The sequence below is a fragment of the Polistes fuscatus genome, unplaced genomic scaffold (assembly GCF_010416935.1).
Source record: "Polistes fuscatus isolate 324 unplaced genomic scaffold, CU_Pfus_HIC Scaffold5, whole genome shotgun sequence".
In the NCBI taxonomy this organism is placed as follows: domain Eukaryota; kingdom Metazoa; phylum Arthropoda; class Insecta; order Hymenoptera; family Vespidae; genus Polistes; species Polistes fuscatus.
The window spans coordinates 13,158,125-13,179,453 of NW_025113129.1; the positions used below are offsets into that span (position 1 = coordinate 13,158,125).

The 21,329-nt window shown below is 33.7% G+C and overlaps 1 protein-coding gene across 7 annotated transcripts in view; it reads left to right on the top strand.

Annotated features, from left to right (window-relative positions):
* The window catches only part of LOC122522601, a 43,260-nt gene extending 23,221 nt beyond the window's left edge, over positions 1–20,039 (top strand). The window contains exons 2-18 of one of the 7 annotated variants that reach the window (XM_043643805.1): positions 3,212–3,528; positions 6,669–6,968; positions 8,909–9,097; positions 9,186–9,696; positions 9,761–9,994; positions 10,073–10,375; positions 10,495–10,629; positions 10,997–11,736; positions 11,892–12,081; positions 12,374–12,679; positions 13,670–13,706; positions 14,433–14,575; positions 17,532–17,861; positions 18,265–18,270; positions 18,354–18,788; positions 18,903–19,376; positions 19,455–20,038. In XM_043643805.1, coding sequence (XP_043499740.1) covers positions 3,251–3,528; positions 6,669–6,968; positions 8,909–9,097; positions 9,186–9,696; positions 9,761–9,994; positions 10,073–10,375; positions 10,495–10,629; positions 10,997–11,736; positions 11,892–12,081; positions 12,374–12,679; positions 13,670–13,706; positions 14,433–14,575; positions 17,532–17,861; positions 18,265–18,270; positions 18,354–18,788; positions 18,903–19,376; positions 19,455–19,526 — 4,683 coding nt within the window. In that variant the 5' untranslated portion in view covers positions 3,212–3,250 and the 3' untranslated portion in view covers positions 19,527–20,038. Of the gene's footprint in view, positions 1–3,211; positions 3,529–6,668; positions 6,969–8,908; positions 9,098–9,185; positions 9,697–9,760; positions 9,995–10,072; positions 10,376–10,494; positions 10,630–10,996; positions 11,737–11,891; positions 12,082–12,373; positions 12,680–13,669; positions 13,707–14,432; positions 14,576–17,531; positions 17,862–18,264; positions 18,271–18,353; positions 18,789–18,902; positions 19,377–19,454 lie in introns of all 7 variants that reach the window. The other 6 variants (XM_043643807.1, XM_043643806.1, XM_043643808.1 and 3 more) reach the window with 6 other exon arrangements.
* Positions 20,040–21,329: the final 1,290 nt, after the last annotated feature.

Here is a 21,329-nt window from a genome sequence, read left to right on the forward strand (position 1 = left end):
GAAATAAAATTGATCCTTTTAGTCGCATCAATTGCTCGAATATATTTACACGTCATTTATTACGATTTTTATAAAATAATATGAACAATTTTATTTACAATTTAATTTTAATTTACACACAACACGCGTGTGACGCGCATTTGTCATTTAAATTCTAATTATTAAATATTACTTTATTAATTATTTTTTGTTCTAACATTTGGACTACGAAAGTTAAAAATATTTAAAAAACGGACAAGTAAGCAAGCAAGCAAGCAAGCAAGCAAACAATCGAGCAAGGCAAGGCAAGCAAGCGAGCACGTTGTTCGAGTCCAATTGTAAAGGCTAACGAATAAAATCAATGCTTAACAGTTTCCTATGCTTGTTTTGCAAAATCAATTGTTAATCGCGTTGCTTTTTCAAAATACCGTTAAATGACTAATCTAGAGTGCGTAAATATCGAGTTTCTCTATAAACGCTTCCGCGTTACGCTATTTGAGTTTTATAAAAGTGTTACGATAAAAACAATTTATAAATAATTTTCTCGTTCATTCTCCAAAAATGATAGGAAATGATCAAAAAGAAAAAAAAGAAATAGAAGCAGAGAGCTTGTTACAGGTGTAACAAATACAATAATTACATGCTCGAACGTAGATTTGAATGTTGTTGCGCATACAACTAGAACGATAATACTAATTATCATCCGACAATTAACTATGCTCCCTTGGTGGGTTCCGACATCAGTTAAGGAAACAGACAGAAAGTGAGAGAGGAAGAGGAAGATAGGAACGGACGAGTAAACATTTCGCAAGAGTGAGAGAGTGAGAGAGGAAACGTTCGCCATCCCGTGTGCCGAATAAACTCGCATACCTAACTCCGAATAAGACTGAGCAAGAGAGATAGAGATAGATGAAGGAGTACAGCGATGGTACACCTAGTAGGAACACGAACGGGAGTAGAACTCAGAAGAGCAGAAGTCACCTGCAGCTTCAAGTGGATTACCGTCTGACTGTTTCCACCCTTCTTCGCTAGCAACACCACCACCACCATTGGCTGGCAACACTGATACGCGAGAAACCGTAGCTGTTGACGAGAGGGATAGATGGTCGTCCCTCCTATCCAACTTCCGTCTGTCTCTTCCTCTCTTACTCGCTTTAACCTCTTTGAAGGTGGGCCAACGTATGAAGTAACACTTTCGAGCTCACCGCAAATGAAACGTGCGCGAGGAGAGAGACGAGTTCCAGCCAGGGTAGGATTTGCTTTGGGATTTGGGTGTAGGTGTGCAACGTACGAGGCTCGCGTACGGCGGCCTCATTAGCGAACGACGTAAGAATTTTTTTGTCACTCCTTTCAAACCACCGACGTTCATACTTTTTTTTTTCTTTTTCTTCTTCTTCTTCTTCTTTCGGCTACCCTCTCGTAAAAATATGCGGAAAGAAATGGCACTCGACGCGCGACGTCCTCCCGAAGTTAATAATAATACCCTAATTGCTCGTCGAGTGATCGTCAAACACCGGCGTCTCTACGCGTCCAGCCGAGTTCTTTTCTCTAAGCAGGTACCATTAGTGGAACTTCACTTTTAAGATAATATCGTTGGAAAATTATCTTCCCATCTAAATTGTATAATTTTCATCGTTACACATCGAATTACGCGTGACGTATCTCATATTTTTATTCAAATATCTTGTATTTCGATTTATTCACGGGTATCAATTTTGTTCTTTCTTTTTCCCTAAGTAATTCATTCTCAAACGTTTTGTTAATAGATTAACTGAAATGAAATTAAAAGAATGTTTTGGATTCGGAATCAAAAAAAATACATACAGTTGAATCGATTGCAACGAGACCACCACCAGTAGCAGCAGCAGCAGTGGTGGTCGTCGTCAGGCTCGTTCGAAATAACACGCCGAGGATAAAGTTAAAGTTGATTTAAATTCGTCGGAGTATTCCGGAAAAATAGAGTGGAAAGGAGAAGAGAGAAGAGTAGTTCGAGAGGGAGTATGAAGGAGGAGGGAAAGGAGGGGGGGGAGAGAGAGAGAGGAAATCGATAGACATTCTTCTCATAATGGAATTGTACAACGTTAAAGCAAGTAAATACGAATGCAACTAATACTTTGAAAAAAAAGTTTATTATTATTTTTTAATTGCTCTTTGCAATGTGATAAAAAAGAAAGCAAACGGAGAATTTATTAATGTCGAATGCTTTGTGCTGTCTTTGAAATGTTCCCTCTCTCTCTCTCTCTCTTTCCGTTTCTTTCGTTCATCTTGTATTTCGTTCTGTTTTCGTTCGATGTCTCGTCGATAGTATTGCACTCGAACGAATAGATTACTCTTGGCACATATTTCCCTCTTCTTTGAACATATTTTGTTTTTTTTTTTTTATTGAAATTGTCCTCTTTCGTTTTTCTTCTTTAAATTTTCTATCCTCGTCTCTCTGTGATCCGCAGATCAACGCATTAAGATATTAGTCTAATACCATAATGATCCGAGTTTAATCCAGAATCGTTCTTATCTCATCGAACGGATGAACGAATATAAAAAGGGTGGGGAATAAGGGGTGGGGAGAGAGGGGGCAAGGGGGGATTTTCACTCTGCGAAGCGCTTGATTTCTCGAATCGAAGCAATTACATGACAAAGCATTTAATTGATAACCAATTTGGACGGGTTCCTTTCTCTCTATCCTCGGATCAACTTTTCCGCTGAATCCACTGTATCGATTCCTTTTTTGCTTTAAACCGACACATCCCCCATTTGCACCCATCGACACCCACATCGATGCTTCTCCAATTGATCCAGCTGGAACAGATTAAGTCCGGGCAACCGAAGAAACGAATTAACGCTTAACGAACTACGCGGGATACTAATTATGAACCGAAAACAACCAAAAAATATAATATATGCGTATCGTACATACGCGTGTGTGCGTGTATATAAATGACTAAACAAATATTAAATTAACAATTATCGAACAAATAGATCCCGCGATCTAACAATATTTATGAAGGTTTTATCTTGTTACCTTGTTTCTTTTATATCTCGATATATTATTCGCTAAATATTAATCAATTAATATAATATCAATTTGTATGCGTAGGTATGCGAGATTTAATATTTGCCAAAGAACGATCGCAGAAATGAATATATTTGTTTATTTGTGCGTGCTCCGGTGGGGACGCGTGTACGTCTGCGTTGTCTTTCTATCGATTTTAATTGAATTTTGTGTTAATTGCAGAATGGACATACTCCTGAGGGACATGAACGTTACGTGGCGATGACAAGCCTGATCTTGGAGAACGCGGACTTAAACCGACTTTTTCCAAAATGCCGGCCTAGGGGCGGCCCACCCCCGCCCCCGGGGGGCTCCACGCAGACCAGCCAGCCGCATGACAACCCTTGCCAAACGGAGCTCGCCTCTGTTACCACCATCACCACGTCCTCCACCGTCGCGATTGCCTCTGCTAACGACACCACCATCACCACCCCTTCTTCGAATCTTCTTTCCGCCATATCTGACGACATGATCGACCTTGAGCGCGACACCTCCGACAGGCAAGTTATATCCAAATTAGGAGGAAGAGAAAGAAAACAATTCAAATAAAAGGGCTGACAAAAGGAAAGAAAATACGACTCGGGTTGGAAGAGTCTAAAGTAACCCTAGGCGGGTTCAACATTGCTACGCGATTTCAAAAATTCATTACTCCTTTTATGGTTTCTTTTTTTTTTCTTTTGCTTTTTTACTTTTTTGAGACTTTTCGTGCTCGCAATTAGGCTTGTAGTTTTACAAATTGGAAAACATAAAAAGAAAGAAGTTATTGGTCTTATAAAAAAGTTAAATTTAATTGATTTTCTTTTTTCTTCTTTTTTAAAATCAACCTAAAAACTTTTGGCTCTTCCTCTATATATATATTTCACCTAATCGAAAACTGCCCTGCGCGAAATTGAATTCGTATCTCTCTTTCTCTCTCTCTCTCTCTCTGTCCCTCGTTCGTAATTCTCTCTTTAATTCTACCCTTATTATTTTTTTTTACTACGTCCATTCGTCTTTTTTCTACTTTTCCATCCCTCGTTGGTCTCCTCTTCTTCCTTCTCGAATCGTATCCTTTTCCTTCCTTCCTTTTATCTTTCCATTATTCTCTTTTCGTCGTTCTCTCTCGTTTACCCTCCGGCAAAAAAACTCCACGTTATTTTTCTCCCTCCTCCTCCTCCTCCTCCTCGAGAAAATGACGGACCTTTTTCTTTTTTCTCTCTTTTCGTTTTAATACCATTTATACGTTTACTTATTTTGATACATACATTTACGTATATGCATAGAGATATATACATACATATTTACGCGCGTGCAGGCCCGTTTCTATATTTTGCGGGACCTCGATCTTTTTTTTTTCTTTCTTTTTTCTCAATTTTTTTGCGTTTTACGAAACCCGCAAATGCGCAGGGCCCTGTATCTCATATCTCGGAGTTACGGCCTTGCACACGTGAAAATTTCTCTTCGTAATTTATTTGATACAAATTTGAACGAAAGTAAATATTATAAAATACTATAAAAATAAATGAGAGGAATACAAAACGATGATTAAAGTGAGGAAAAAGGAAATTACTTGCGGTAAAGTTAGAAAATTGACGAATAATTACGGTCAGGCGAATAACTTGAAAAGCCCGATTACCATAACCGAGATTATGCAAAATATGTTTGTAGGAGGTGGGCGATAAGCCGACGCCGTTTGTTTTCGCTCGAGGATTTTTGGATTACAATGGAAAACGGGACACGCGCTTTCGCGAAAACGCGTTCTTTCTTTCTTTCTTTCCCGTTATTCCGCTTACTCGTTCTCAAAAGATCTTTGATACGAATTTCGCGCGTTCGTCCGACCGAACAAAATGTCGGTTCTCTCTCTATGCGGTTTCTTTCATTTCTTTCTCATATTCATATGCATTCATATATGTCTCTCTCTCTCTCTCTCTTTCTCTTTCTTCTTATATTCCCACAAAATCTCGAAACATTTGGAAATGTATTCAAAAAGGGATTCTTCAAATTCCAAAGACGTACATTATATTAAATATTCCTTTTCGTGAAACAACGTTTCCACATTTTTCTACGATCAATGATACGATATAGTCTACGATAATATAAATTTACAAAATTTTCGTTTTTACGATATTTCGAGCCTCGCATATAGCAAAATAAAATTCTCAAAAATCAAATCTAGACAAAAATGTAGAAACGGGTCTGATCGCGAGTACGAGTAATATTACTTATTGTTCCAAAAAAATCAGATCGGAAAGATTACGTATCGAACACTTCAATATTAGAAATTACACGCGCTTTTTGATAAGGGAGGGGAAGGGAATCCCTTCCTCGAGGAATACGAATTCCACATATAGTCTATGGAATCCATCGCGTTATATTTCGCTTTCTCCAATCTTCGATAACAAGTTTTCATCAATCCTCCTCGTTCCAGGTCCCTGATGAACGTGAGTGAACTTTTAGCACGACCACCTTTAGTCACTTCGCGAGAGAAATAATCAATGTCTTTTCCTCTCTCTCTCTCTCTCTCTCTCTCTTTCTCTAACTTACTCTACCTTTCGGTCAGGAGGGTATTCCAACACCGTTTTAGTAATATGCTTATTTTTTTTTTCATTCCTTTCATTGTTTCTTCCTTTTTTTTTATATTCTTCTTTCGCAATTTTATGGATTTCCCATTTGGAATCGTCATGATCGCAAATGTGATTAAATCCATTTCTGGGTCATCTAATGTATTTAGATTTTGTCTCTTAAGGGTTGATATTTAAATCTCTCTGATAATATGTATTACATTTTAATTTGCTATAATGAATTAACATAGATAAACAGGTATTATTAAAAATCACCTAGAAGAATTTCTTGGCTCATCCTGTACGTGCTTTGTTATACTCGTCTGTTAAAATAACTGATATCGGATAAATAAACGAGATTAGAGAACGTTGAACGGGCAAGATAATGTTTGTAAAGATTTACCAATTATCTCGTAGGTTCATTTTTTTTAAGATTAGTTAGGTCAGTTATCTTTACTTCTGGATTGGAAATCTTAAAAAAGAAAAACCAAAGATTCGAAGAAAAGGATGATAAATATTTCGAGAAATAATTGAGGTGAAAAGAAGAGAGAAGAGGAAGGGTAAGAATAAGAAAAAGAAGAAGAACAACAACAAATTGATTTGAAAATCGATATATAAAAAAAGAACGTAATGGTTTTCTATCCACATTACAAACGCCGGACTTGTTATTCTCACGAACGTTCGATTGCCGTGGCACGTGTAACGATAGCCCATTATCGAGCAAGTAATTGGCAGTGGTGTTATTGCTCGTTAAAAGTACTTCCTTTCGTTTCTGATTGAAAAGCTGTTAAGTGTAGCAATTAAAAAAAAGAAATAGAAGAAAAGGGGGGAAAAAAGATAACCGAGATAGTCCATAAACTCCGAAGAGAATAATAAATTCGAATGATCTTTTTTTATGGTATAATAATCATCATCCTGATAATTATCGTCGTGTCGTGACAATGATGGTAAAAGATAACTCGATGGTTAATGCTAACTCGAGAAGGAAAAAGAAATAAAAACAAACAAACAAACAAACAAACAAAAATTGTATAAATCAGGCTAATTATTCGATCGTTGTTCGATTGACGATTGTTAAGAGTTCGAAGTTACGTTCGTAGGTATAGGAAACGAGCGAATGGCAGAAAAAAATCAGCTTCGCTGTCCCGTAGGACGGCGAGCGTGGTGGCCGGTTATGGTGCCGAGGGCCAACTGCCGATCGGTACATCTACGAAGAAGCCATTATCCTCGAGTTCGTCCTCGGCATCAGGACGATCCGAGGATGCACCTCAATATGGCAGCCTGGCGGGTAGCGATCATCAGACCCAATCCCAGCAAGAGGACAGCGGACCCGAGGAGAGTCCCGTTTATATTTTGACCTCCGCCAAAGGAGATCGTAGCTACAGATTACGTGACTCCAGGTAACGTTTTATCTAATTTTATTATTTACACGGAATGAGAGATTACAAAATAATTCTCTAGAACTAGAGCTATTTATTTGAAATACGCTGATGCAATCCTGCCGCCTTTGTTGAGATTTCTTCAACATTTTCTACTCGATCTTAAAAACAAAAATATACAAGAAATGATTCTTTGGACGATGTTTGTTCGTGGAAAAAGAAACAAAATTGAATGGAAAGGATTGAAAAGAATTATTTCGAATAGACGATTATAGCGCGTATTTCAAAACCGTTTGTATAATCAGGAACGTCTATGACGTCACGCGTTTAGTACAGTCCAAGTAGTCATTTTGCTATTCTCTCTGTTTAAAGTATAATCACCGATTGCGGTTTACCGCGGCACACTTGTGATCCCGTTATTATCGACGGCTCGTGAATTTAAAGTGGATGCAATCGGTCATACGCAACGTGTTGTATGGATAACAATAGTTTACTTAATTTGAAAATTATGCGGGACACGAGTCGATAAGATAGAAAAAGAAATGTTTAAGGTGTTGGCCTACTTATAATATGTTTTTAAAATGTAAAAAAGAAAAAAAGAAAAGTAGTAACGCGGCGTAGTTTCCAAGTCGCGTTACTTTGTGTATGTGTTTGTGTGTGTGTTGGTGATGCGTTATAAGTGCTTATCACAAATTTGCAGTGGTTTTCTTTGTAATTAGCAAAGGCCTGTCTACCACAGAGCGTAGCTTAAACAGATTTTTCAAAGCATCACTTTTAATTTACACTCGACGCTCCTTTCTCTCCTTCTCTCTCTCTCTCTTTCTCTCTCTCTTTGTCGGTTTATCCAGGTAGGATTTTAGTCTTTTTCTTTAAATCGTTCAACAATTTATTCCACATTTGCATCTCGAACTATTTTCAAATCTCCAACGCGCAATTTTTTCTTCCTCTCACCATTTTAATTATCAACAAAATAATATATTGAATTATTAAACGTTCGTATCTTTAAAATAAAATTTTCTTCGATGATTGAAAGACACATTAAAAATACTCTAGATTTCATTTTATATTTTATATACAAGTGACAGATTCAAACGGAAATATCGTTGAAATATTATCGATCTTCTATCGTTCCTGTTCGATAATGCTTTTAATCGATCGCACGTAACGCATGTAATCAAACGTTTGACCTATTTAAGAAAAAGCAACGTATTATCAACCGTGTATACGTACCTGTATAAATATTCCTTTTTTTCTCTTTCGAAAATTAAAACACAATTTGTATAAATAATTATTAATATCTTTTTATCGATGTAGGATTTTTTTTTAGCGCGATAACAAAGCGTCGATTAAAAAGTTTTTCTCCACTGTTCGAGATCGACGAGAGCGCCGCCAAACGAACATTACACGAATCATTTTGATTAAACATCAAAAAGATATTTTTGTTTTTCTGATGACAAAAAATGAACTCTCCGTAATTATTCTCACGTCGGGGTAATTGATTGCCATGGAATATATTTTCGTTCTTTCTTATTATTTTTCTTTTTTATTAACAATTGATTGGATCTATCGATGATAATATCGAAGACTTCTTACGATTTCGTAGAGAAAATGCATAAACACTCAACGTTGATGAGCACACATGTTTAGAGAGGGAAATATGTTCTATCAAACAGGGAACGTAAAGCGCTTGCATTTAATATGACGTTTAGCGGTTAGTTCATTCTGTCATTTGAATCATCGATTATTGTTTATAGAAATGACATTAACTGTGTCTTCTTATGACAACACATACAAATTATTGTGTATGATATAAAGTAGTACAAAATTGTATTTGTAACATATTGAAATTCAATTATAAATTATATGATAATATATAGAACAATATTTACAATCAAAGTATTATTTACAAATCATATTTTTTAAGATTTTAATTAATTATATTATCATTTATTTTTGTTCAGAATTATAGAAATTGCTGGTGGTCGAGAAGTATTTTCGCAAAGCCGTGGAAAAGTTGCAGCAAGGAAATCACGCTTTCATGCTGCATCCAATTCATTAAATAACGAAGATACTCAAGCAGATAACAAGTTATCCATTAAGAAAAACAATAAGTCCCCAAGCACGCAAACTATTTGGGAATTACGAAGCCGGTAACTATTACTTCTTTTTTGACATTCTACGTTAAGTCCACGAGGAAATTTTGTTTGACTCTTTTTATTACATATAATGTTTTTACAGATGTGGTGAAACAAGAAAACAACGTACGAACCGAGAGGTTACAGAGACTGTATTCTCATCTGAGGTGCATTCAGTACGACGTAATCCTACCAAGTCTATCCTTGATTACGATTCTCCTAAAAGCAATCGTAGCAATTGTATTATTAATTATGATTCAATTTTAAATAGCAATAATGTAGAATACAGTGTACCTAAAAGTATTACTGATCTGGATTATGGGTTGTCGAAAAACTGTGTAGATTATCAATCTAATCACACTACACCCGCAAGAAGTATGGCTATTGTTAGTGACGGTGAAGTGGTGGTGTTCGACGATATAGATGATAACTGGCAAGGTTTGCGTTTGGATTTAGCATCAAATAATACAACTCAAGTTACAACAACTAATTTAGATTTGGAAACGGAAGATCCTCAGAGAGGTCGTATTCCTCCCGAACCGCCGAGTTCTAGCGTTGGTAGTACTCCAAGTCCTACAACAGCATATCACCATAATACATCTGAATTCTTCAAGGTATCTCATTTAATATTATTTAACTTATTGTTATATGTAAACTACAACAATTATTTCTTCCTAGGTTGTAACAACAGCAAGCGATTGCGAGATAGATTCACCTTCTCCGGAGCGTAATCATAAAGTGGCAAGAGTGATAGGAGAACTACCAATTGCGCAGTATTCAGGAAGTCCAAGGCGTTATGGCGTTCGTGAAAATCCACAACTTCCCAGTTTGTTGTCATCACCTTCTGTATACATGACACCGAGACCTGGTTTTCCACAAAGAGTGTTGCCGACAACACCCAATCACAAAGAGGTATATTAATAAATATAATTTTTCTTTATCTTTCTACAAATATAACATTAATATCTTATATCATTTTTGTTATTAAAGAAGGAGGATGCCTCTACTGAAATTATCGTAGAAAAACCTGTGATAGAAACAGCCATAGCTCACACGGAAGATCAATCGTTAAACGTTTCACCATCGTCTCCTAAAATCGAGGATGAAGAAGAAGATTCATTAAAACCACCAGCTTTACCTGCTGACAATATAAGTAGTCTTGTATCACCAGGCGGCAGTACTTTTGATTACTTGTATGAATTTTCTGAAACTCGAAAAGTATTAGAAGAATTTTTCAAATGCCCACCTCCATCCAAAGAGAAAGAGAATAGCATTGAATCGTTTCCGTTCCAAGTAAGTATTTCATCTACCCCTCATAATATATATATATTGAGAAACGTTACATACAAGTATTTTATACCTATGATATCATTCAGAACATTAATTAAAATAATTTTTAATAATTTTACAAGGACTTGGATTATGAACTACGAAGACAAGGAGGAAGTTCATATGTGGGTCAACGTTTGGCTAGTGGTCCACCCCCTACGGAGGAAGTTATGGTGCACGAATCACCAAAAAAGCAAAGATCTGATTTTCCTCAAAATGTAAATACTATATTTATTTATAAGAAAATTTATTTTACATCATTTTCCAACATAAATATAAATTTTTATTTTCACTGATTTACTTTAGTAATTAAATTCTCGTATTAATTTATAGTTAATGATATATAAGTCATGATATTTTTTAAAAAATAAGTAATGTATATATTTAATTTGTAAATTAGTCTGATTAACAAGCTGAAAGTGAGAAGGTATTTTTAGTCACCCTATTTCTGTGTACACCTTCTATTTATATAATAGGATATATATATATCGTTAATTTCAATTGTAAAGTACGATAGTTACATCAGTACTTACATGTTCTAATGTATACAAGTTTATTGATTAATTGTATATTCTTTTTTTCCAGACTGGCGAGCACGAAAACAATTTTTTGGATCTCTCAGTAGGCACTGGAAGCAGTGAAGATCTTGGAGAGACAGAAGTTGGTTTACAGGTTGGCCACTCGCGTAATTTCACATTAAGTCCTGAAACAACTGACTGCGACAGCAATTGTGGAGATTTAGATAGCGAAGTTTCATTAATGATGATGGATAATGAATTAATGCCGGCCAGTGGTTTGCTTGGTTCAGTTGGAGATTTAGGAAATAACTCGGATTCTCTTAGAATCTATACGAGTATGCCTGTATTAGAAGATGGTTTATCTAGTGGACATGCGAGTGACACTGATAATAATAATCCAACGGTTATGCTTATGAAACGGCAAATAAATGAAATAGAAAAGGAAATTATTCAAAGGACGCGCAATGACATGTTAGGAACTGAAAATGAGCCAGTCAAAGATGTGAGTTTAAATGTCACAAAGGAACTCTTGCATACATTACAAACATCATCGCCTGATTTATTTATTGCGAAGAAGGAAAACTCGTATGAAACCAATGAGTTACAACTCGATGGATTAGATCCTTTGGGTACACCACCACCACCTGCGCCACAAGGTAGACAAAGTGTCAATTTGGAAATAGGTGGTGAAGTAGAAGCAGCCATTAAAGATATTAGAATGGCATTGCAAAGAACTAAAACACTTCCTGTTAAATCTCCTTCTGAAGAACCACCCGAACCAAGCGTTAGTCCTATTTGGATACCAAGGTATTTCTATCATTATTTGAACAAGGGTATTCCAAAATCGTGATTGTAAATGTTATTTATTTTATGAATACGTGTGTGCATTGCTGCTATATCCTTTTGGAATACCCATTACATTATCTTCATTTATTGTGCGAGTTCATCTAACTAAAATGTAGTATATTGGATTCCAGGCGGAGAATATGCATGGAAAGTAATAGCGAAGATTCGGAAGCACGACGAGGAGGCGACGAAGCAGATGTAGAGATCGAAGAAGGTCCGGATGAAGAAGAAGCAGACACTGATCTTGAGACTGATCGATTGTTAGGACAGCAAAGAACTGACGATCAAGGATTTTATGATGATAAAGTAAGGAATAAGATTTTTTATTATTTTCTATATTCGTGTATCAAGTATCAATAATAACACAATATATTCGTGATAAAAAATTTGCTCTCCAATATATTCATATATATGTTTACTTTGAATGCATAATCAATCCATATAACATAAACACATGTTGATTAATTGATTAAAATTTGGTGACTTATTGGTATAATGTATAAAATTTGGTATATATATATATACCATAATTATTTCCTTAACTGCGATTTGAAAAAAGGTATTGGTGTCCTATTAATGTTGTCTTGGTATTATGCAGGGGTGGCGGAAGCCTAAGACTAGGACAATGTTACCACCAATGAGTGCAAAAATCGCAACTCCTAAGCAAACCCCTCCTAAAACCTTGAGTGTAACTCCTATAGAAACGCTAGCATCGTCCGAACCTTTGCCATCTACGTCTACTTCCATTTCTCCACCTCCTGTAGTATCTGTTATTCAATCACCACCTTCTGAACGTGAAGTAACCACCCCTACGCAACCTGCAACAAGTCCACAGAAGACCCCAGTCAAAAACTCTCCCTCGTCCCCTCAGAGTCTGAAGGAATCTAGCAACAAGGTGAAAAAGGTGCCCTTTCAATGCTCTTTCTCTCTCTCTCTCTCTCTTTCACTTGGGTCTCTTTTTAGAATGTAGTATATGGTACTTTAATGGACAATGATAAGATAGCACTTGTTGATGCACGATAATTCTGTCATAACGTTACAGAACTAGATCTCTTCTGATATATATATATATTCATCTTTCTACAATTTTTCAATTGTTGTTGTACAATCAAACTTACAATCTCATCAGCTTAAATAGAATTAAGATTTAAATATATACAGACATTATTAAAGTGGAATAATTTTCTACCTGTTCAAAAACAGTACACATGTAATGATGATGATTATGATGATTTGTCTATTTGAAATATTTAAGCTGAGAGATGCATCTGTGCCTGAGGATTAAAACTTTTCTTTTAATCTCAATGCAAACCAAATTTCTCTATAATTTATATTTCCTTATTGCCTTTACCTATAATATGCTTATTTCTTTTTTCTTTCATTATTATTACCAGTACAAGTCTTATCTATTGAAAAGGAATGAGATGTATAGATCATATTTTTAATTAGGAGCTTGCTTGTGTGTTGTGATTGTAAATATAATTATAATTAATTATACCAGGAGATAATATCATTCACGTGCATACATTTATTTTAACTAGAGAGCTTTATCGTATTGTATATGCAATGATTAACAGATTATTTTACGAGTCTTTTACGATGACGAGCAATCGGTTTTTTTTTCTTTCTCTTTTTGCTTGTTAGGAAAATACTTTGATAATTTACAATAACAAAAAACATTATATTCTCGTAATATTTATAATATTTTAATTATACAACGTTACGGTAATTTTGGTATTAATTGCAAACAATGCATGATCGGCATTTTTATATACGATAAAAAGCTTTAAATAATTAATATTATGTCAGCATTATAGTCAAATCTAGATATCAACATGTTTAATAATATTCTTTGAACGATTATTACGTGCATTGCATACTTTATATTTTACAGGATAAAGAAGGAAAGAAGAAAAGTCGAAATAAAGAAGGTAATATTATATATTCGTATAATTTTGTTTGTTTATATGAAAATCTAACCATTTAAATTATTTGACTAACAAAATATGTTAATGATATGTTTTCCTTTTTTTAATTGCTGCTTATTCGAATGCATATAATTGAACTTGCATCATGGCACATATGGTATGTGTTTTATCAACGTACATTCATTATTAAATAATCTTTTTATTTTCAATATAATCTGTGTACTTTCTGTTATTTTGACGAGCAAAACAAGTTTATTAAAGAAGATAAATGTCAACCGAATTATCAATATTGAATTTGAAGAGTGCAAGAGATGTCTTTAATTACCAGTAGTCATATATTTTGGATAATCAGAACACATTTTCAAACTTCTTGATAAGATATTTCATCAATTCTGTTGATAAGCGGATTAAACTCAATGACATATTTCTTTCCTACATATACTACTGAATAATATAGTTGAACAAATATCATTTGTAAGTGGAAATGTATAGATTGTGATTTAAAATATTTTATAGATATCTTCATTGCTTTGATATGTAACGTAATACTAACATTATACAAAATGGCTTTAAACTCAGCCGATCACATAGGGACTTTATCAGATAACAATTTGTTAATATCATTTAGTCTAATCCATTGGTCTAACGAATACTTAGCAGCATTTGGTAGATTGTGTAGTGCAAAACCTAATGCTAATTCTAAGTGGTGTGTTTCTGTGGAAATTTCAGCATTATTGGACGATCCTTCAGTGTTAATCGAAGGCGTACTCTTCAGAGCAAGATACTTAGGATCTACTCAATTAGTATGCGAGGGTCAACCAACTAAATCTACTAGAATGTGTCAAGCGGAGGAAGCTGTTTCTCGAATAAAGGTATGTGTGCATCGATATATGCATAAATGAACATTATATGCATTTAAGAAATCTTTAATTTTAAATAATTATATCGTTTGATTACATTTATATTCCCAATGCAAAGTATTATATTAGAGAGATAAAATTATTTAATAATAGATTAATTAATTTTATTCAATTATTCGTTCTATATTTTAAAGGACCATTTTTAATTCTTTATATATTAAAATTTGGATGTAGTCAAAAATAAGATAATAATAATAATATTATAGGATTTAAACGTGTAAAGTGTATTGGAAATATAAGAATAAGTATAATAGTATATAATTATTGTTCTAGACAGTATATAAAACAAATTCTATACATATATTAGGATTGCCATTAGTGTTACACAATGAATTATGATGATCTCAAATTATAGCAGCATGCTTTGAATGCTTTATAAGATTTAATTTGCAACTTAATTTATCATCAATAAAAATGCAATATTTTTAACTGTAACAATGTATACCTCAGTGTTAATATTTTTAACTTTTTGAGGGTTTTTCAGAGAAATGGTCTTTTAATACAATGTCTTTAAGCCAGGCTTTCCCTACTGTTATAATACTTGTAATAAGCTTACCGTGTAAGAAAAACAAATGTCTTTCTTCATATTAAATTGCTCTTAATAATATTTTGCTTTTACTTTTAAGTATGCCAAATAGATAATATACATTCAACTATTTACCTCAAATGGTTAAAATACTGAGTCTTAAGGTAGTTAAACCTGAGAGTTTTTTACAGGAAAGAATACTGTGAAAAAATAAGTGTGACTCGGTGTTGCATTATGTGCACTGCCATAGTTTAAAAAAAATATATATATATATATATATGCCAAAATATTTTGATACATAGAATTTCTTTACTTATATCCATTCTATCTCTATACTCTTTTCTATCCATATATAAATATAAAGTATCTTACAGTAAAATCTTTCCTTCCACTCTTAGGTTCTTTGAAAATTAAAAGTCGATGTTTGGACAGTTGACTTTAAGATACTTATGAAAATTGTACAATAAATTAAAATTATTAATCAGTTGAATGATGAAAGATTATTGTTATTAAATTAAATAATTCATTAGTTTATAAAAGCAAAAATAAATTAGCTTCATCGATGATATACAATAAATACTTGGCAATTAATTACGTCCAGATGTTGGCTATTATATACATATATATGTATACTTTATACGTATACAATATCTATTTTATATGAATAATCTTAATAATTGTGAACTGGCCGGTGTGCAAAGAGGCCTGAATGTTTCAGTGTAGCGCCCCCTTCCTCACATCACCAACACCACCACCTGACCACCGAACACTGTCATCTTCTCAGTGTAACTTGATGTGTCTGTTTGTCGGTCTTTCTCTCTTCTCTCTTTCTTCCTCTTGCTCTTTCTTTCTCTCTCTCTCTCTCTCTCTCTCTCTCTTTCTCTCTCTCTCTTTCTCTCTCTTTCTCTCTGCGGATATTTTTCTATATTTGCTTGCTATATCTATCTATCTTCGTTTTTCTTTATGTTATGCGTATATAATAAAATTATGCTTTATGCACTAAATATCTTTCTTCGCAAAACTTTTGCCTATATGATGCGTACTTTATTACTTTGTATTTTTCATGCTACAGCAGTGATTAAAGCAGGTGATTACTGCTTATTTTTTAAGAGGAAAAAAGGAACTATATAATATCCAAAGTATTATTGTATTAAGCAAAAAGTAACTATTCATTTATTTTTAGTCTGTACGATTTGATAGAACGTAGTAGATTTATATTTTTTGTTTGTTAGAATTCAAGTAGCTCACTCTTGCATTTTTCTTATTCGTTGAGTATTTAGATATTGCTCCATTTATGTTAAAATAATTAAATTGTGATGTTCTTCGCTTCTCATTAGTGTATATGATCAGTAGCCACTGGGTAGCTTGCACTCCTGGATAAACTTATTTTCATATATGGTGGATCTATCATTGTTGTCACTTGGAATATCTTTTTTATATTATTGAAATACCCCTTTATTAAAACTTGCTTGAGGAAGATATAGAATACTTTGGCAAACAAAAACAATACCAAGACTATATGCATCGATATTTATTTAAAATGATTTTAAACGTAACAAGCAAGAGATATCTCAAGTGTTAAGAACTATCAACTATCCTGTATGTGTTCATATTCTTATAAAATTACGTGAAGAAATCTTGATCTCTAATTTTTGGATTTGTTTCTGGATTAATGGAAGAATTCATGAATTGATATCATCCCTGCTCGTAATCCAAACCCATTTTTAGACCAATTTATTAATGAGTAAATTACATCATAAATATGTTTCTAATGCTAAAACTAGATTTCATTATACATAATGAATATCATATCCTTGATTGCTTTTCTTCTTTAATTATTCATCATAAAACTTAACGATAATTCTTTATGTTGAATAATTATAGAAACCACATTGCTTATTGACATTACCAAACCCTGATACTTGGAACTCTGGGTTGCTAATCGTTAATCATTCATGAAAATCTTAGCACAAAATATCGTCTAAATTTTGCACCATTATATATATATTTTTTTAATTATTTATAATGTTAGCATCAAGCATTCTTATTTGTGTGTGTAACAATAGTTAATAATATATAAATATGTTTGATAATTATTACAAAGACAATTTAAAGTACGCATGCTTATATATATACATATATATACGTATACATAAAAATCCTTTTAATTTAAATGTGTTAAATATATTTGGAATCTTGCACACACATACAGAGTACATACATATATATACATAGAAATAATAATTATAATAAATAGAGATCTAAAGAGCAACTCAGATTCCAATAACTTTGGCTCTTTTGCCTTGTTTTGTTGGTGGTGCGTGGCAATGTGACTAGCAGAGCCTCTGTTTGTTTGTTTGTTTGGCGTGCGCGTAACGGAAGGATGGGCCAGTGCCAATGCAGGCTACGCTCTTAAACTATGGGGGGCAGCATGGTTACGGGCGCTGCAGCATAACTTCGCAAGGAAGCCTAGAGGAAGACGAATGTGACTCAAGCGAAGAACTTATAGGGAGTGCTTCTGGTGGGGGCCAGTCCGAGACACACACAATAGCCGCCCAACCAAAACTGGCCCCGATCAGTGGCTCCTTGGGGCCCACAACCGTTTTCAGACTACAATTTCTTGGGTCGGTGGAGGTGGAAGAGGAAGGGGGACGTAAACGGCGTAAGCGCCTTAAGAATCACATGGTGGAAGAGGCTGTGACTAAAATAAAGGTCCGCCTTACCCAAATGTATCTCTGTTTGTATTAATTATCTTTTGGAAAGATGTTTCTTAGTTTGCTCTTTCCAATCAAATATCGATCAATGTGAGAAATATATTTCCTTTATATATTCTCTTCAATTCTTACCAACCAATAAATGGAGCGTTACATTGAATTTTAACATACTCTTATGTCAAAGTACACATTTAAACTCTCAGGTTTATGGGATCTTCACAAATAATACATTATACAATTTCAACCATATGCATCAATCGCTTTAAATCAGTGCCTGATAATAACGTGCATTGGAATGTATAATCTTTTTCATTTGACAGTCCGTTTATCAAAATGTTAATAATCAATTATTCTTTTTCCTTTTTTATTTACTTTATTTAACATGCTGCTTCTTGCGATAGGCACTGGTACGTACATTTTATAAGAAATATTGCATATGTTTGTATAAGATAATCGTGTATTACATAAAAATATATTTGATTTTATTTAGGCACCGGATGGTGAAACTCAACCCAGTACCGAAGTCGACCTATTTATTTCAACAGAGAAAATTATGGTTCTTAACACTGACTTGAAAGAAATTATGATGGATCATGCTTTACGAACAATATCGTACATAGCAGATATCGGCGACTTGGTTGTTCTCATGGCTCGAAGACGATTCGTACCTCATGAGATGGAAGAAGCCCCTAAGATAAACAGGACTCCCAAAATGATCTGTCACGTTTTTGAAAGCGAAGAAGCTCAGTTTATTGCACAAAGTATTGGACAAGCATTTCAAGTAGCTTACATGGAGTTCCTAAAAGCAAATGGAATAGAAGATCATAGTTTTGTTAAAGAGATGGATTATCAAGAAGTACTTAATTCACAGGAGATATTTGGCGACGAGTTGCAAATGTTTGCAAAAAAGGAAATGCAGAAAGAGGTAATTGTCGATGATATTCTTTCACGTTTACGTACGTTCCTATACTTGTTTTTTCAAAAAAAATAGGAAAAAAAATTGTTATTTCATGTTTAAGAAAATATAATTAACTTGCAGGTAGTGGTACCAAAAGCGAAAGGTGAAATTCTTGGTGTAGTAATAGTTGAATCCGGATGGGGCTCTATGCTGCCAACTGTAGTTATAGCTAATCTGGCACCAGCTGGTGCTGCAGCTCGTTGCGGGCAATTAAATATTGGTGATCAAATAATAGCAATCAATGGCGTGTCGTTAGTTGGCTTACCTCTATCAACATGTCAGACGTACATAAAGAACTCAAAAAATCAAACGGTCGTAAAGTTAACTGTCGTACCATGTGCACCCGTTGTTGAAGTGAAAATCAAGAGACCCGATACGAAGTATCAGTTAGGATTTAGTGTACAGAATGGGGTGATATGCAGTTTGTTAAGAGGTGGTATTGCAGAAAGAGGGGGAGTAAGAGTGGGTCATAGAATAATCGAAATTAATAATCAGAGTGTTGTTGCTGTACCACATGAAAAGATTGTTAATCTTCTTGCCACTTCTGTTGGTGAAGTAAGTATAAACTGAGCGATTATGCGATATAATTATATACCTGAGAATCCACAGTCAAAGTTATTAATTGTTTTACAGATCCTGATGAAGACAATGCCCACTTCGATGTTTAGGCTATTAACTGGTCAGGAGTCTCCGGTGTACATATAAACGTTCAGTTGCCTGGCTGATGCGTAGTGAACAGACAATACATCTGCCATCCACTACCACACTATTTACCACTTTACTGTACAGATTATTTCACGCAAATTGCTTTGTGTTTCAATTCCAATGGAGCAGTTCATACGTCATCAGCGCTCCTGCTTAGTAAACCAAGACTACCTAGGTACGTTACTGAAAACGTTACTAAATATTTACTCGAGCATAATTTATATAATTATTGTGATTACCTTAAATATACATAATATATATATAAATATACACTTTATTATAAATTAATGAGATTTTCTATGGCAAGTCCTTTGAAATGCCTTTGAAAAATTCACTCTTGAAAAAAATTGCATTCCCATAAAGGAGAATAGTTGGTCCTAGCGTTTAAAGCTTCAAGCAAGAGTTGCAACTACTCACACGAATATGATGCAATAATTCTTGAGCAAAAATTAATAATAATATTAATTATAATAATAATAAAATAATAATTAATATAATAATATTAATATTAATAATATAATAATAATAAAATAATAATAATAATAACAATAATAATATATACTTCTCTTGCTTTCCATATCCATCATTTTTTTCTCTTTCCACATAAAAGCAATCTTGTATAATGTACAAAAGGAAAGAAGACAAAAAAAAAGAAATTACTAAGGAGAGATACATCCTTTAGTCGTACGTAAACCGATTTTAAGATTAACATAAAGTCTACAGTGCATGTGCATCTGTATAGTGACAATGCTAAAGCATTTAGGCTAATCAGAAAATCATTGTAATTGATATAAATGTATATGCTTTATTTTATGTAAGAAAAAAAAGGAAAAAAAATGATACATATTAATCTCTAATATCAATTGCCATAGAGGATCACATTATTTGCGCCAAGAAAGACGCTAGGCGATGCAGATGATGCAGTGCACATGATTATAAATAGCACAAAGCTCTTTATTGATATTTAGAGCAGAGCTGAAACTGTATATTATATTATATTAGCTAATGACGTAGTAATATTTATAAAAACGTATCTCCTATCATCTTTTGGAGACTCAACTTTACATCGTTCATTTAATCTTTTTTATCCTTGAGCTCGTCGATGCTTGAGATGCATTGCCCGAGTCTTATTAATTTGTACTAAACACTATTGTCTATTATAGAATTTTCAATGCATAAGTCTCGTGATATATACATATATATGTCATAGTAATTATATAGAAGAGTCAGCAAAACATAACATAAAGAAAAGGATTCCCCCAGCACCATGAAATACTTTTCATTTATTAATTTTTGTTTTTTAATAATCTTTTATTTTTTTTTAAGAAGCTGCACTCTACTTTATTACCTCTTTCTATATATTACTAGATAACAACATTTGTATAGGATATGCGTACATGTATATGCAGATATCGACAGGGCTATTATATGTAATATTCTATTGTAACAAATTGAATATATATATATAATAATGACGATGAAGCATGAATATGAACAATGTATGTACAAAAAAATATAAGTTAAAGATCTTATATTTGCATTATAGCCCAGCAGAACAGATGCGAAATGCATGTCGCACAAGTTATTATATTGAATAGCTACTGATGATTTGATTGAAAGATTATACTAAATAATTCTATAAATAACGTTTGCATTTTCATGAGATTATTTTATGGACAAAGAGTTGTATTTAGCAAATTGTATATTTATTAGAATAATCTGAGTTATAATTTTCCTTCATTTCTGCAGATAATATGTAAAAAAGAAATTGAGGGTTGGCCATAAATAAGAAATATTATTATT